Source organism: Quercus suber, unplaced genomic scaffold, assembly GCF_002906115.3.
Source record: "Quercus suber isolate HL8 unplaced genomic scaffold, Cork oak 2.0 scaffold_1150, whole genome shotgun sequence".
Taxonomy (NCBI): domain Eukaryota; kingdom Viridiplantae; phylum Streptophyta; class Magnoliopsida; order Fagales; family Fagaceae; genus Quercus; species Quercus suber.
In genome coordinates, this window is record NW_027070550.1 from 62,875 (window position 1) to 78,657 (window position 15,783).

Genomic DNA, 15,783 nt, shown 5'->3' on the forward strand with positions numbered 1-15,783 from the left:
GATTTTGGGCCGGCTTCCACCGGTTTTCTCTAATTCTACATTTGTTTTTTCAGGACTTAGCCTCAAGATCACCAACGCTTGAGATTTTTAGCTTACTGATTTTTTAGGATTTATCAAGTACTGTCAAATGTTATGTTGGTAGTATTGAATGTGACAATGGAACTATCAAATGTGACCAAAAAAATAAATAAATAAATAAAGGAACCACTGAATGTGACAAGAGTATAATCACATATGATGTTAGTACTACAAAATGTGAAGATGGAATCATGAAATGTGTGGAAAAAAATAAAAGAAAAGAGAACCACCAAATGTGACAAAAGTACTATCAGATGTTATGTTGATACTATTGAATGAGACAATGAAACCATCAAATGTAAGAAAAAATAAAGGAACTACAAAATGTGACAAAAATACTGGAGATTTTGGCCTTTTGCCCCTATTAAGCAAAATATTTGGCAATATACCCCTGTTTCCAAACTATATAGGTTCATGCCCCTATTTTGAAACTTGATTTTAATAAAATCGAGTTTCAATGAAAAACTCGACTGCATGGAACTCGAGTTATGCCAAATGAAACTAAAAAAAAAAATAATAATAATAATAATAATAATTGCATGGAACTTGAGTTCCATTAAAACGCCGCTATAGTACTAAAAATCGCCACTATAGCACTAAAAAATGCCGCTATAGTACTAAAATCACCACTATAGCACTAAAAGAACGCCACTATAGGTGTGGAACTCGAGCTCCATGAACTCGAGTTCCATGCAATTTTTTTTTTTATTTTTATTTTGATCGCCTCATACTCGATTTTAATAAAATTAAATTTTAAAATAAAGGCACAAACTTATATAGTTCGAAAATAGGGACATATTGCCAAATATTTTGTCTAATAGGAGCAAAAGGCTAGAATTCTCCAAAAATACTATCAAATGTTATATTGAAACAGCATAATATGATACGGTAGACTTAGAGACCGTTTGGGGTGTGTGTTGGCGTTGCATGTTTTCAGCCTTTTTTTTTTTTTTTTTTTCACGCGTCCCTAGCTTTTCAGAAACAGTGTTACTGTAGCAACACTGTTGTGGCTACTGTTCATTGAACAGTAGCCGCAACATGTGACTTTTCCACCAAATTTTACTGTTCACGGACCCACAATTTTCACTTTTTAACAATTTTTTCATTAAAAATGGGTCTCACAGTACTATTCACACATTTAAAAATTATTTTGCTACAGTATTTTTCAGTTTTCAGTTTCAGTTTTCAGTTTTCAGCATTATCCAAACGGGCCTTTACAATATGAAAGATGGTTGTATTTTTTTTTTTTTTTTGTTTTTGAGAAGGAAATTAAGTTATTAGTTACTCATTTCAATTCTCTCGGCTCGGGCACTTAACAAAAAGGAAAAAGAAAAAGAAAAAGGGTAAGGGTTGGGGTTTGCAAATGGCGATGGCGACGGCGATGGCGAGGAGCGCATTGGTAAAAAAGTACCTGAGGGTGAACGTGGGCGTGGATTCTTCGCCCTTCAATTTCAATGCCATACGGCGCCGTTTCTTCTCGGATGAAGTGAGGAGCTCCTTCAAATCGGAGGTCACCGATCGTGTCATCTCCGTCGTCAAAAACTTCCAGAAGGTCGATCCTTCCAAGGTTAGTGGGAGAGTCAAGAAATGAACTCTGTCTGCAAAGAAAGCAGCTATTATTAATATTGTTACTTCCAAACCCTAATTTCGAAACGAAATCTGTTAGTGAATCCTCCTATGTTTTTGTTTGTTGGGAAATATATTTTGTTTTCTCACTCCACCTATGCTTCTAATAAATTGAATAAGGAAAATAAAACGTTGACGACATTTTCAGCCTAAAATTGTTGCTGCCAATAATTAATAAAATCGAAAGTCCATGAATGGAACAGTTTCAGCATTGCATTGGTGATGATTTCAACTCAAGGGACATTTTATTCTTCGTAATTTGCTTTTAATTTTATGCTAAATTAAATTGTTCATGAATGCATATGGAATTTGATATATTTATTGTCTGTTGGTGTCAAAGACAAACTTTAAAAAAAAAAAAAAAAAAAAAAATCAATCATTTTACAAATCTCTCAAGTCTTTTTTGTTTTCGGTCTGAATACCCAAATGGTTGGCTCGATGGCATGGGGGACTGTGTTTCCTATAGCCTAATAATGAAGGAACTGCCTCAGCCTCTGCCTCTGCCTCAAATGAGATCATGAATTCAAAATCCAATGGAAATAAAAACCAACCTTATTTGATCTAATGTTTTTGAGGTCAGGTATGGGAAATTGTGCTGTTGTTCATTTATTATATGACTTAAAATTACATAATTTGGCACGCTCTCTAAAATGGTTTGCCTATGGTTCTCCCATGGCTTTTTATTTTTGTATGGCCCGTCATAGCACTCTGTCTGATTCTAGTGTAGGGGAGGTTTTTGCATGTTGCAATAAGGTGCCTGGATTTACAATTTTCCTTAAGAATGTAGTTTGCAAATGATTAAACTTTTGAGTTCTATTTTTGACTTGTAGAGATGGTGAATCATGACATGTGTATTTTGGGAGCTTTTATGATGATCTAGTTCTCGTGTTCCTTGCTAATAGCTTTCTCCCTTGTTTGTGAAGATACTCCAGTACTCCACCATGTACTCGTTTATTATAGACTATGTTTTGCTTTAGCTTTTTAGGCAGGACCTTCCTCTTGTATTTATTATCCCTCATTTTCCATATTAAAAAAAAAAAAAAAAAAAAAAAAAAAAAAAAAAAAAAATCAATCATTTTACAAATCTCTCAAGTCTTTTTTGTTTTCGGTCTGAATACCCAAATGGTTGGCTCGATGGCATGGGGGACTGTGTTTCCTATAGCCTAATAATGAAGGAACTGCCTCAGCCTCTGCCTCTGCCTCAAATGAGATCATGAATTCAAAATCCAATGGAAATAAAAACCAACCTTATTTGATCTAATGTTTTTGAGGTCAGGTATGGGAAATTGTGCTGTTGTTCATTTATTATATGACTTAAAATTACATAATTTGGCACGCTCTCTAAAATGGTTTGCCTATGGTTCTCCCATGGCTTTTTATTTTTGTATGGCCCGTCATAGCACTCTGTCTGATTCTAGTGTAGGGGAGGTTTTTGCATGTTGCAATAAGGTGCCTGGATTTACAATTTTCCTTAAGAATGTAGTTTGCAAATGATTAAACTTTTGAGTTCTATTTTTGACTTGTAGAGATGGTGAATCATGACATGTGTATTTTGGGAGCTTTTATGATGATCTAGTTCTCGTGTTCCTTGCTAATAGCTTTCTCCCTTGTTTGTGAAGATACTCCAGTACTCCACCATGTACTCGTTTATTATAGACTATGTTTTGCTTTAGCTTTTTAGGCAGGACCTTCCTCTTGTATTTATTATCCCTCATTTTCCATATTAAAATATATATATATATATATATTAGGTTCACTGGAAGAGTGGTCATTTTAAATGGGATTAAGGGTTAAGTGAGTCGAGTAAAGAATGCTCAAATAGCCTTTATATTGATATTTGGATTAACAAAGAGATCTTTATTTTAACTACCATCTGGTCATGTGTATATTTAGTATTTAGTCAATTTAATTAATATGTGCTCATGAAGACAGGGTACTGATGCCTTAGTTAGTACAAATATTCTAACTAGCTTTGACCTTGGTTGTCAGCAGATTTAATACTCGGAGGACCTAGAATTACATTCCTTCCAAGTGTGTTTTGATTAGCTTATTTTTATTTATGTGCAAAAGTACAATTGTACCTAAAAAATAATAATTTATAAAGCTGTGTACCATGTTAGACAAAGATGAATATTGTTCCATACGTTCCTCGCCTTGATGACCCGTAAAGCCACCTCTCCAACAAGCTAGGTGCTCTTTCACTAAGAAAGGCATAACCCAAGAGAGACCAAATAAAGAGAAAACCATAGACCACAAGTTCATTGCAATAGCACAGTGTAGGAGAAGATGGTTACTAGCCTTCTCATCCATTTTGCACATGCAACACCAGTCAACAATGGTGAATTTTCTCTTCTGAAGATTATCCATGGTTTTACCATGGGCTGCTGTCCAAGCAAAAAAAATCCTCCTTAGTAGGGTCTTTAGTCTTCCAAATAGCTTTCCAGTTGGTTTGAATAAGGAACTGGCTTGCTAGTGATGAAAGGCTTCATATGTCCAAGGAAACCTTCTATGACCTTGCACTTTCATAACAAGGTTTTATGCTGCTAATTTTCGTCTTACGAAATCTAGTCGTCTTCATATCTGATCAAACTTCCAAATTCCAGTTTATTTGATATTGAGTGAAGACCATTTCTAGTCTGTAACTTATATTTTCAGTTAATATCTATCTCAACCTCCAATACAGTGGGTTTGATTTCAATTAGTAGGGACTGGAAAAAATTCTTTATTGAGTAGTTTTGTGTTTGAGGCAGTTTTATGGTCATCCTTGCCAAATCGTTCTTCATTCTCCTCTTGGTTTAAAGTATTAACCAATAGAAGCATTGCATTATATCTTGTGGGGAACTTTATATCAAGAAATGGAGAAACTATTGGCTCTACTATTCATCATCCTAAAAGGGACAATAGGTTGCATGGAGACATACCTATCATTAGTATCTGTTTATCTGTTTGTTTTAGTTTTTTATTATTATTTTTTATCACCTGTGTTTATTTTACTGCTCTTTGTAATTATGGCTCTTTTTGGTTTGGCAGGTCACACCAAATGCCAATTTTCAGAATGATCTTGGATTAGATAGTTTAGATTCTGTAGAGATCGTGATGGCACTTGAAGAAGAATTTGGGTTTGAGATCCCTGATAAGGAAGCAGACAAGATCAACTCCATCAATCTTGCTGTTGACTTCATTGCTTCTCACCCTCAGGCAAAGTAGAGGGAAACTATGAAGCCTCCTCATAATTTTCACATATTTTCTGTGAGAAATTAGCTATGAGTAGAAATTTCGGATGTTTGAAACTTCTATTTCTTTTTTGCCTTTTGCGAAATACTTCTTGGTTTTCGAGTACTTTTAGTTCCTGTATAAGGAGTATATTTTGGGCATGTGCCAACTTCAATTCTGTTTCTCTAGTTGATGGAAACTGAGTGTAATGAGCTAAGCTAGTGGTTGAAAATTGACGATGAATCATTTTAATAAAAAAAATGTTGCTTGGAAAATTATAGGGTAAACTACATGGTCCTTATCATTTACACTTACACTGTATTTTAATTTTGTCTCTAACTTTTCAATTGTGTCAATTTGATCTATAATTTTTTTGTGTTGTGTCAATTTGATCCTTATCGTTATCTTTTGGATGAAAATTATTGACGTAGCAAACGGTCAAAATAAAAAATTTGTTTATTGCCACATTGACTGCCACCTAGTCTAACATGTCAGAATAATCTTAAATAAAAAAAAATAAAAAAAGTTAAGGGAGTAATTTCTTGGATCAAAATTCCTAACCCATGAGTACTTCACATTTTTTTTCCTTTTTTAAGCCCAAATCAAATATTTTTGTTTGATAAGAAAGCTTCTAGATTTCATTAAACAACGGTAAACCTAAATTAAATCCAAAATCCTTGCCTCCCTAAAATCCAAAATCCGCAACAGTGAGGATGGCAGCACCTTCTCCCTTTCAGCAGTTCCTTCCCCTTCTAGCAACGCCTTCTCTATTCTAGCGACACCAGGCCTTCTCCTCGCCGGTTTGTTTTCAACCCGTCAAGCCATTCAAATTCTATCAGTACACAAACCCACCTGCTATTCTTACTCCTTGGTGATGATGGCAACAATAGTGGCCTTGGCAAAGACTTTCTAAAAGGTGCAGCACCCGCACTCCAAGCTAAAAAAAAAAAAAGGCATGTCTCTCCTGCACCGAATACCCAAAAGATGAAAAATTGATTATGAGTATAAAATTAAAGAAGAACCCATGAGTTTTAAAAAACCATAAATAACAAAAAGAATGAAAGAAAGGTACAAATTTTGATGTACATAGCACACTTGTATATGTAGATGTGTTCTCCAAGCAAAGAACTTTTGGTTTCAGAGAAAGCATTAGACAAGTGGGTGGGTAGTCACTAGAGAGCAAAAGGTTGAAGGGATGCCGGCGGTGAAAACTGGGTGGAGATGTTATGGTGTTCTAATTTAGTTTTAAGTATTTTTAAAATCTTAATGAATACCTTAAATCTGACTTGTTATTATTTTGTGTATTTTAGTATTTTTAAAAAGCTAATGTGTATCGTACCATATTATTAGTTTGTAAAATTGTTTGTGCCTATAGCCATATCAGCAGTTTCCATCCAAGAGATAACGGTAATGACTAAATTGACACAACACTAAAAGGTTAGGGACCAAATTAATACAATTGAAAGGTTATGGACTAAATTAAAATACAGTGTAAATGATAGGGACCAAATATGTAATTTACCGAAAATATTATGTATCTGAAATACTCTGCATAATTTGATATATTTTTTTTTCTTTTTTTCAATTTATAATTTCTTTGCTAAAGATAAAAATATATTTGTCTTCTTTTGAGTATATCATTCATTCTCTATAACATGGATATTCTTGAATGGATTTTGTGCATAGATTATGAACAACAAGCTTCTAAAGTTAGGAACCTGCATGAGTTATAGAATTATAGCTGCTCTGTTCATAAGCTACTGAACGATATTTAATACTCTTATGTTGAATAATCTGTCCAATGCTCTGTATGTAACAAAGATTTGAAACCAAAAGTAAATGCACTCCACTGGCTATTCGTTGTACAATTGTACAACCAGGTCCATGGTCACATTTATTTTGTTTGGTTGATTTTCTCTCTATGTAGGTAGCTATCGTAATAAATAGTTATTGCAACATCATCCAACTTGAGATAGCACATACAGATGTGAAGTCTTTAAAATTAAAAATTTTTGACATATATGACTTGTTTTAGGATACTATTTTAGTGCATAAATGAATTTAGGGGAATTACTGTAAACTCATTCACAGGGTTCGAGCGTGGTTTCAAAAGTGTCACTTTGTCTACGTGAAGTTGTTCTGTTTGCCATCTGTAACTCACTTCTGTTAATAACAAATTGGTCAAGAAACCATTCAACACGGGAGGTTTGTTAATAATAGAAACAAAAATCAGTGACATTATCTTATGTTGGAAAATTATATAATAATAATAATAATAATAATATATTATTATTATTTTAGCTTTTGTCCTCTTTCCATGCTCCGTCCTTCCTTGGGCATAGACTTGGGAGAAGACTTTGAAACGTGTTCATGAATCAGGAGAAACTGAGTGAGTCAGTCAACGTAGCATGTTCAGGGTGGGAAGAGAAGAGAAGACCCAAGTCTTTCTCAGTTCCTTCTTTATTTTTTATCCAATGCCAATGCCCGCCCCTCTCATTCAACAAAATTTCAATTATACTCTACATGTTTGTTGGGACTGCCTTGGCTTTAATCCAAATTAACAATATTTATAAATTGACTACACTTCAAATGATTTTAGAATATTTTGAAATTCTTGCTGGCTGGTGAAGGTCATGTATTTTGTGATTTTTAAAATTTTAATTTAATCCACCATAGATTTGTGGTTAATTTAGGTAATGCAAAAAAAAAAAAAAAAAAAAAAAAAAAAAAAAAAAAAAAACGAAATCTACACCCTCTGCCTTAAAAAGATTATGTGGTTTGGAATAACAAGATTATTATTGATAAAAAGCAAAGATATATTGATTTTTCAATAGTTTCTTTCATCTCTAAGTGAGAATTATTTTTACTTTTTTTTTCTATGCTTTTGTTGTGTGTTCTTGTACATTTGTCAAGAAACTAGACTAGTGAGTAGTGACTCCTTTCAAAAAAATCTTTGTTATTAGGATGAACAAAATCTTGTATTACATAGAAAATCCTCAAATCTAAAAAAAAAAAAAAAAAAAAAGATAAATAACTAGAGCAACAATTTAATCATCCACTTTCTATGTAAAGAAAAATAAAACTGAGAGAAAAGAAGAAGAAGTTGGTTGACCAAAAGGCAGGCCCTACAGATACGTCAAGAAATACTTCAATTGGTTACTGCAACGTTACATTCACATCCCATTGGCCAACATTCTCAAAAAGTCTCACAAATTTGTAATAAAGCAAGGTCAATTTCCATTTCAAAAAAAAAGAAAAGAAAAGAAAACATTAGTCGTCTAAAATACAAAAGTGACTCAATGTAATTTAAGACAAAAACTGAGGGCAAACAACTTACAGACTTTCTATAACTAGCCTAGCTCTCTCACAATACTAGTGCAATTTTATTTTCCCATGATGGAGGAACATGCTTTAGCTTTTGCTCTTAATAATAAGCTGTTGCTAGTGTTGTTTTTGTTTTCCTTTCTCACACGTTCTTCACTTTCAGAAATCATTTTTGAAGAGCGCTTTGAAGGTACTTTCTACTACTCTTATTCTTATATTACTATGGATTGGTGAAAAAAGAGAAAAACTTGAAGTAAAAAAATAAAAAATAAAAAAAAATAAGACTTTGTTATTATTATTTTTGTTGTATTTTTTTGTCACGTGGCAGGATTAAAAAGTACTAAGTTAACTAACTTTTCATACAGTTACTTTGGCAGTTTGGCTGTCTTTTTTTGGAGGGAGAAAATTATTTGGTTTTTGTTCTCTTTGGTTAATTGTTTTGTTGTCATCATATATATAGGGCAGTGAAAGAAAAGAGAATTTTGATAATGGAATAAGACTTTTTTAACTTTTTATTATTATCCTTCATTAAACCTCACCATCCAAATGGTGGGTTTATTAAATTAAAGCTTTTGCAGTAACTGTTTATTTTTTTAATGAAATTTATACTTCCCTTTTTTTTTCAGCTATATCTTGTTTTTCAACGAAAGGCTGAGAACCAATGTTTTTGCTGTGTGTGTGTGTGTGTGTATATATATATTAGTTAAAATATCCATCCTCTTTGACAATTTCTTTTTCATGGACAATTTTAATTTTTAACAATTAAATTTTTTGTTGGATGCTTGGCACTTATTTAAATTAGAACTTTTTTATTTTTAACAGAAAAATTATTTCATTTTGCTGATTTTTTTTTTTTTTTTAATCTGGGATTGCTAACTCTATTGTTCTTTCTGTTTTTTGATTGTTTGTTACTGAACAAAGATGGGTGGCAAAGTCGTTGGGTTAAATCAGATTGGAAAAAGAGTGAAGGAAAGGCAGGTTCTTTTAAACATACGGCTGGAAAGTGGTCTGGAGATCCTGATGATAAGGGTATAACTCACTTTTGTTTTTTTATTCAACTGTTTGTTTTATCTGTTGAATTTTGGACCCCATAAATCTCATATTCTGAAGTACTTCGGTTTTTCTCATTAATATTATCTCAATAGTCAATATTAGAATCTATTGCACAAAGTGTTTAATATTGGCATAGAGTAAGAATATCATGAAAATAAGTTCCAAGTAATAAATTATCACTTGTGTCAAAAGTTTTTACCGTTAGTTTTCTGATGATACATTAAATTCTGTAGGTATTCAGACATCTGCTGATGCCAAACATTATGCTTTATCTGCAAAGTTACCAGAGTTCAGCAACAAGAACAGAACATTGGTCCTCCAATACTCTATAAGATTTGAGCAGGATATTGAATGTGGTGGTGGTTACATAAAGCTTCTTTCTGGGTTTGTCAATCAAAAGAAATTTGGTGGGGACACTCCATACAGGTTTGCTTCTTAATGTACAAATTTAGTATGATGTACACAGATTAAAAAAATGTTGTCAGTCCCTGGATATAACAGAGAGACACTCCAAAATATTATGCATTTTTGGCTCCTATTTTCTAGATTTATTATTATGAAGAGACGGTTTATCTGTTAAATTTGAATGTTAGGCGAACAACGGGACAAATTATAAATACAGTAAATAAGGATTGAGCAATCACAATGAGACATTAAATCCTAACGTCTTTTAATATACACCCCTCTTTATAATTGAGGGGGAAAATTGTGAATTCTCTACCTGCAGACCAAATGCATGAAAATTTTCTTCACCCAAAGGTCTGGTAAACACATCCATAAGTTACCTTGAGTGATTGTGTTAGTGGAGGTGGTGTGTAGGAGACTGTTTCAAGGCTTTTCACCACCATAGGGAGACAGTCATGCATGCTTTTCTTTTATTCATGCATGATTTTCTTTTATTCACTCATGAATTTGCTTGTAAGGGAATATGGACATATGCAAGTTCAGGTGATTGAAAATTTGAAACTCTCTGACTTTTAATTTTTGAAAGATGATGGCAAGTATCTTTGATGAATTAACCTATACAGAATTTTCTGAGATATTTGACAGAGGCCTGGAAGATACCATTTAAAATAATACATATTCTCTACCCATTTTTTAGTCTGCTTTTTTCCTTTTAATTGAATGAGTTCAAGCCTAACGTCACACCATATCTAAAATATGAACAGAAATACTCTTCAACCACTGTTTGCTCTTATTAAGGGAACTACTAGTGTATTAATATGTTCTTTCCCTTTTTCTTGTCTCTGATATTCCTGTTTCTGTTTTCTTGGTGTAGTTTAATGTTTGGACCAGATATATGTGGCACACAGACAAAGAAGCTTCATGTTATACTCTCCTACCAGGGCCAAAATTACCCCATCAAGAAGGATTTGGAATGTGAAACAGACAAGCTTACTCATTTCTACACATTTATTCTTAGGCCTGATGCAACATATAGCATCCTGATTGACAATCGGGAGAGAGATTCTGGAAGCATGTATGTAGATTGGGATATTCTTCCCCCACGGAAAATTAAGGATGTCAAGGCAAAAAAGGTTTCTTCTAGAGCTCACAAACTCAATAGTTTGTAATAATTTAACTCTGATAATACTTCTGGTGATTAGTATCAAGCTTCGACTTTCAATTCTAAATCTTATGAGCTCCATATTTTTACCTTAGAATACCCTTCTAGGATAGTTTGTGATTCACCTATTTGTTATGACAACTATTCAAGTTCTAGAAATTTTCATTTGAACTTTTGAAATTTGACTGTCATTTGTCATATCTCACAGCCTGCAGACTGGGAGGATAGGGAATATATTGATGATCCTAATGACGTTAAACCTGAGGTATTAAAACTTTGTATTTCTTTCTAACTACTGAAAATGCAATTAGTATCTGTATAAATTATGTGCTCCCATTAATGTTTATCTTGGTATTGCAGGGATATGATTCAATTCCAAAAGAAATTCCAGACCCAAAAGCTAAAGAGGTTAGTTGATTGCTTAAGAAGCCATGCATACACAAAGCCATGTATATGAATTAATGCCTGGCTTTAATGATGTTGGACCCAACACTAGGCCTTTTGTAATTTGTAGGGCTAGTTATATTTCAAAAGGCGGCTTTACGTTCCACTTCTCTCCTCATTTCCCTTTTTCCAGTTTGATGTTAAATGCTGCTATTTTGTGATATGGTGCCTATAGAAAAGATAAAAGAAAACGAAAAATATGATAGGAGATGAAAAAATCTCATAATTTGGTTTCCCTGATCAGCCTGATAACTGGGATGATGAAGAGAATGGAGTGTGGAAACCCCCAAAGGTTCCTAATCCAGCGTATAAAGGACCATGGAAGCCCAAGGTATGCCAATTGAGCTCAATAGATACACAAAAAAGCTTGAAGCTTGATTCTCTTTTGCAGTTTCTCATGAGCTTGCTTTTTTGACTTGACAGAAAATTAAGAACCCCAATTATAAAGGAAAATGGAAGACTCCTTGGATTGATAATCCAGGTATTGTGAAGCATACCTATATAATTTTTTTCATTGATTATAAAATATAAATAATTTGGACCGCAGGTACAAAAATTTGAAGTTGACGTTAAGTGGTTTCCTTTTTCCTATGTCCAGAGTTTGAAGATGACCCTGAACTTTATGTGCTTAAGCCAATTAAGTATGTTGGGATTGAAGTTTGGCAGGTAGGACATAAGTCTCAATCTACTATGCTAGATAGACTGATTATTATGTTGCAAGCATTGTCAATAAACTCTATGATTAATGGGATCAAATAATGCAGGTAAAGGGTGGGTCAGTTTACGACAATGTTTTGATCTGTGATGACCCAGATTATGCAAAACAAGTTGTGGAAGAAGTATTTGCAAACAGGGAGGTGTGGCCCTTCTCCTTAAACTTCATTGTTAGATTCCAGATCAATAGCAGTTCCTTATTTGCATATCTTTTCTGTAACTTCAGATTGAAAAAGAGGCCTTTGAGGAAGCAGAGAAAGTGAGAAAAGCACGAGAGGAAGAGGTTCTTAATGATACTTACTGTTGATTGCAATTTCTTTAGTCTTAGTTGAATTTTATTCCAAGTGATTTTAAATCTTCAAACATCATGCAGGAAGCTCAAAGAGCAAGAGAAGAAGGTGAAAGGAGGAGAAGAGAGCGGGGTTATGATCGACGGTACAGGGATAGATATAAGGACAGATACAGAAGGGTTTGTACAATTGGCATCACTCCTTTTAAATTTTTCATGATTTCATCTGTTTCTTTTGGTTGTTTTATGATCACCCTTATGATAAGAGTGATAAAGCCTATCATAGGCTTGGGTGAGCCAATCCTTTAATTTTTGAGGAAATTTTGGTCGTCTGTGATTAATTAATTGACTGTGTTGCATTTTCTGTCTATTTAATGGCTGTTCCCCATCAAAGGCTTCTTTACAGACATGACAAAAGACATTTTTTATATCAAGATTTCATTTTTGTGAAGATGTCATAATGATACAATGAATTTCCTCTGTGGTTATGTCCAACCAAGATTTTCATTGGAAGCTTTTGGCCTTTTTTCTAAATAAAGTTGAATGTACTGCCAATCGGTTGATGGAAACACTTCTTTCTTTTAATGGTATTTTATAATAGGAAACTGATGCAGATTGATGATTGTTTTATTTACAAGTTGACCACATTCCACATAGGGAGAGTTTTAGAGAGCTTCACCCCCCCTCCTTCCTGGCTCTCTAAAACTCTCCCTATTTTTTGGACTCAAAAGACTTGTATGATTGTTTCAAAGTTTGTCCTAACTTCAAGGTTTAATTTGTCATGCAGGACCGTCGTGATTACATGGATGATTACCATGTAAGCTTCATTCTTTTCTCTACTTATTTTTATTGCCAAATAGAGGTGGTATTCGTCATGACAAGCAAAATTTAATTTCAAAATGTCCAAATTACCTGAGTCTTTTTTTTTTTTCCCTTTAAATGGGAATTACTTGGGGTTGCACTGCATATGTTTTTCTTCTACTGCTGAGAGTTCCCAGTAATTTGTTCCACATCCACATAGGTCTATTTTTATATCTTTTTTTCCTCCATGAATATTCAGTACTTTTCATGAATATTAATCTCTAGGAAATCCTGAATGTAGTAAGTAAATTCTCTTTTTGGAAGCATCTCATAGCAGACTTACACTGTCCAACATATTGGAATCTATTTTGTTTATTATTATTATTATTATTTTTGTATTTTATTTTTCAGAAGAATCTAATTGCTGAAAAACTTTGTTGCTTTAAGAAATTGCAAGCTTGTTAAGCTGCTTCATAGAATTTATATCTTGAGAGGAAATTTGAAAGAATGTTGGTGTGGAGCAGTTGGCATTGGCAATGTATTAGTGATGAGTGATTTGGAACCCATTAGCTTTGACATTGTCATGTCCATTGTTTTTTTCTGTTTTTTTTTTTTTTTTTTTTTTTTTTTTTTTTGTTTTATTGGGGAGAGGGGTGGGGTTTGGTGGTGCTATTCTACAAAAAATAAGAATTCTTTGCTTATCCTTTCTTTTTTAAAAGAAAAAAAAAAATCATTTACTTTTTCCAGTTACTCATAGTTTGGATTAAGGTATTGTTGAAACATGATTGAGCATCTACTTAGAGACATGCTTTTATTTGATTTGCAGGATGAACTTTGATGGAGATATCAGCCTTTCTCTTGCCCTATCTTTGTTGACAGGAGCTTTGATAGTCAGCATCATGTCTTTTGGTATCTATTGTCAGAGTTTTTTGTTTTTGGCTCCTTCTTGTAATGCAGTTTGTAGAAAATCTTCATCAAAATAATGTTATTTTAGTTTTGTTTCCCATAATTAGGCCCTTTAGCCATATGGTTGTCAAGTAAGGAAGTTGATTAACAAAAAAACAAAAAAAAAATCAAATAATTAAGCAAAGGGTGACTATCGTGCTTCGAAATATATTACCTTCAAGTTTAAAGCCTTTTATCGTTTTTGATTAAATTCCTTAGATATTTTGCGAGGGTGACTATTTCTAAAGTTATCTAGGATGCATGTATTAGTTTTCTTAAAGTCAAAATATATTTTTGGTGCTTTAAATTTGAAAAATTGGGGTTTGTGCCTTGAAGTTCAAAAAGGGTACAATTTCGTCCCTGAAATTTAGGTGAGTTTTATTTTGGTACTGTAAATATGAGGTTGGTTCAATTTTGATCTCTAAGTATCGAGTTAGTTCGATTTTGGTCACTTAAAATATGTGGCTTGTTTGATTTGGTCCTTAAAAATGGGGTGCTATCTCATTAGTCACAGAAATATAAAAATAGATGGAAGGACTTAATCCCAATCTTTTAAAAATAAGAACCTGCACCAAATTAAGGATCAAAAGTACATTTTATCTTTTCTTAAACTGTCAAGTGTCAACATTGTCATTTCTCCTTTAAAAAAAAAAAAATTGTTTTTTCATTAGATGGTGTGAAGGAGTATGTGAAAACAAATTTGTTACAATGGGTCTATTTTGCCTTTGATGTCATGGCCTATTGTGTGAACACAAATAGAACACTTGGACACAAGAGTCACTGCGTAATCACGGCCTATTTTGTTAAAAGTATAGTACACTTGGACTTGGACACGAGTACGTATAACTTCAGTATAGGGCAACACATCGGTTGGTTCAGTGGTAAGTAGCTCCTGGCCCTGCTTGTCAAGCTTGGGTTCAAGTCTCTCCATAGCCGATTGTTGGTGGCATCCACCTCTGTGCACCCTGCCCTGAGGGTTGGCGTAGCCTAACTACCTTCTTTTTTCTTTTACCAAAAAAAGAAAAAAAAAGCTTTAGTACAATTGTTTTTAGTTGCATAATCTTAAAATTTTCAATTAAAATTCAAATACATAGTTATATTGATCAATGAAATATAACTTTTCAAAAATTAATTGAATACAATTCTACTTTGGTTATTTATTATTTATTATTAAAAACCTACCGCCGCATACCTTTAGTGCGATGGTCACTCCATAAGTATAAGTGCTTATAGGGTGTGGGGGGTAAGGGTCAGGGTTCAAGTCTCCAGGAGGAAACTTCACACACACATACACTTTTCTAGAGTAAAAATTCTATCTTGTAAAAAAAAAAAAAAAAAAAAAAAGGCTAATGTGTTGTACTTAAAAGAATTGAACTTAAAAGTCTTTTCCTCGTTCTAATTCATTCATCGGCATTGCAATTGTTATAGTTATATTGATCAATGAAATATAACTTTTCAAAAATTAATTGAATACAATTCTACTTTGGTTATTTATTATTTATTATTAAAAAACCTACCGCCGCATACCTTTAGTGCGATGGTCACTCCATAAGTATAAGTGCTTATAGGGTGTGGGGGTAAGGGTCAGGGTTCAAGTCTCCAGGAGGAAACTTCACACACACATACACTTTTCTAGAGTAAAAATTCTATCTTGTAAAAAAAAAAAAAAAAAAAAAAAAAAGGCTAATGTGTTGTACTTAAAAGAATTGAACTTAAAAGTCTTTTCCTC

At 33.3% G+C, this 15,783-nt stretch overlaps 2 protein-coding genes across 2 annotated transcripts; both read left to right on the top strand.

Annotated features, from left to right (window-relative positions):
- The first annotated feature begins 1,346 nt into the window (after window positions 1–1,346).
- Window positions 1,347–5,192, top strand: LOC111984815 (acyl carrier protein 2, mitochondrial). The gene is made up of 2 exons (XM_024016438.2): window positions 1,347–1,645; window positions 4,735–5,192. Exons 1-2 carry the CDS (start codon window positions 1,442–1,444, stop codon window positions 4,909–4,911), a joined length of 381 nt encoding a protein of 126 aa, XP_023872206.1. The 5' UTR covers window positions 1,347–1,441; the 3' UTR covers window positions 4,912–5,192.
- A 3,072-nt stretch (window positions 5,193–8,264) lies between these two features.
- Window positions 8,265–14,245, top strand: LOC111984814 (calreticulin-3). The gene is made up of 14 exons (XM_024016437.2): window positions 8,265–8,431; window positions 9,163–9,270; window positions 9,528–9,720; window positions 10,574–10,832; window positions 11,070–11,126; window positions 11,222–11,269; window positions 11,550–11,636; window positions 11,729–11,786; window positions 11,904–11,971; window positions 12,070–12,162; window positions 12,246–12,302; window positions 12,393–12,488; window positions 13,096–13,125; window positions 13,936–14,245. Exons 1-14 carry the CDS (start codon window positions 8,311–8,313, stop codon window positions 13,945–13,947), a joined length of 1,287 nt encoding a protein of 428 aa, XP_023872205.1. The 5' UTR covers window positions 8,265–8,310; the 3' UTR covers window positions 13,948–14,245.
- Window positions 14,246–15,783: the final 1,538 nt, after the last annotated feature.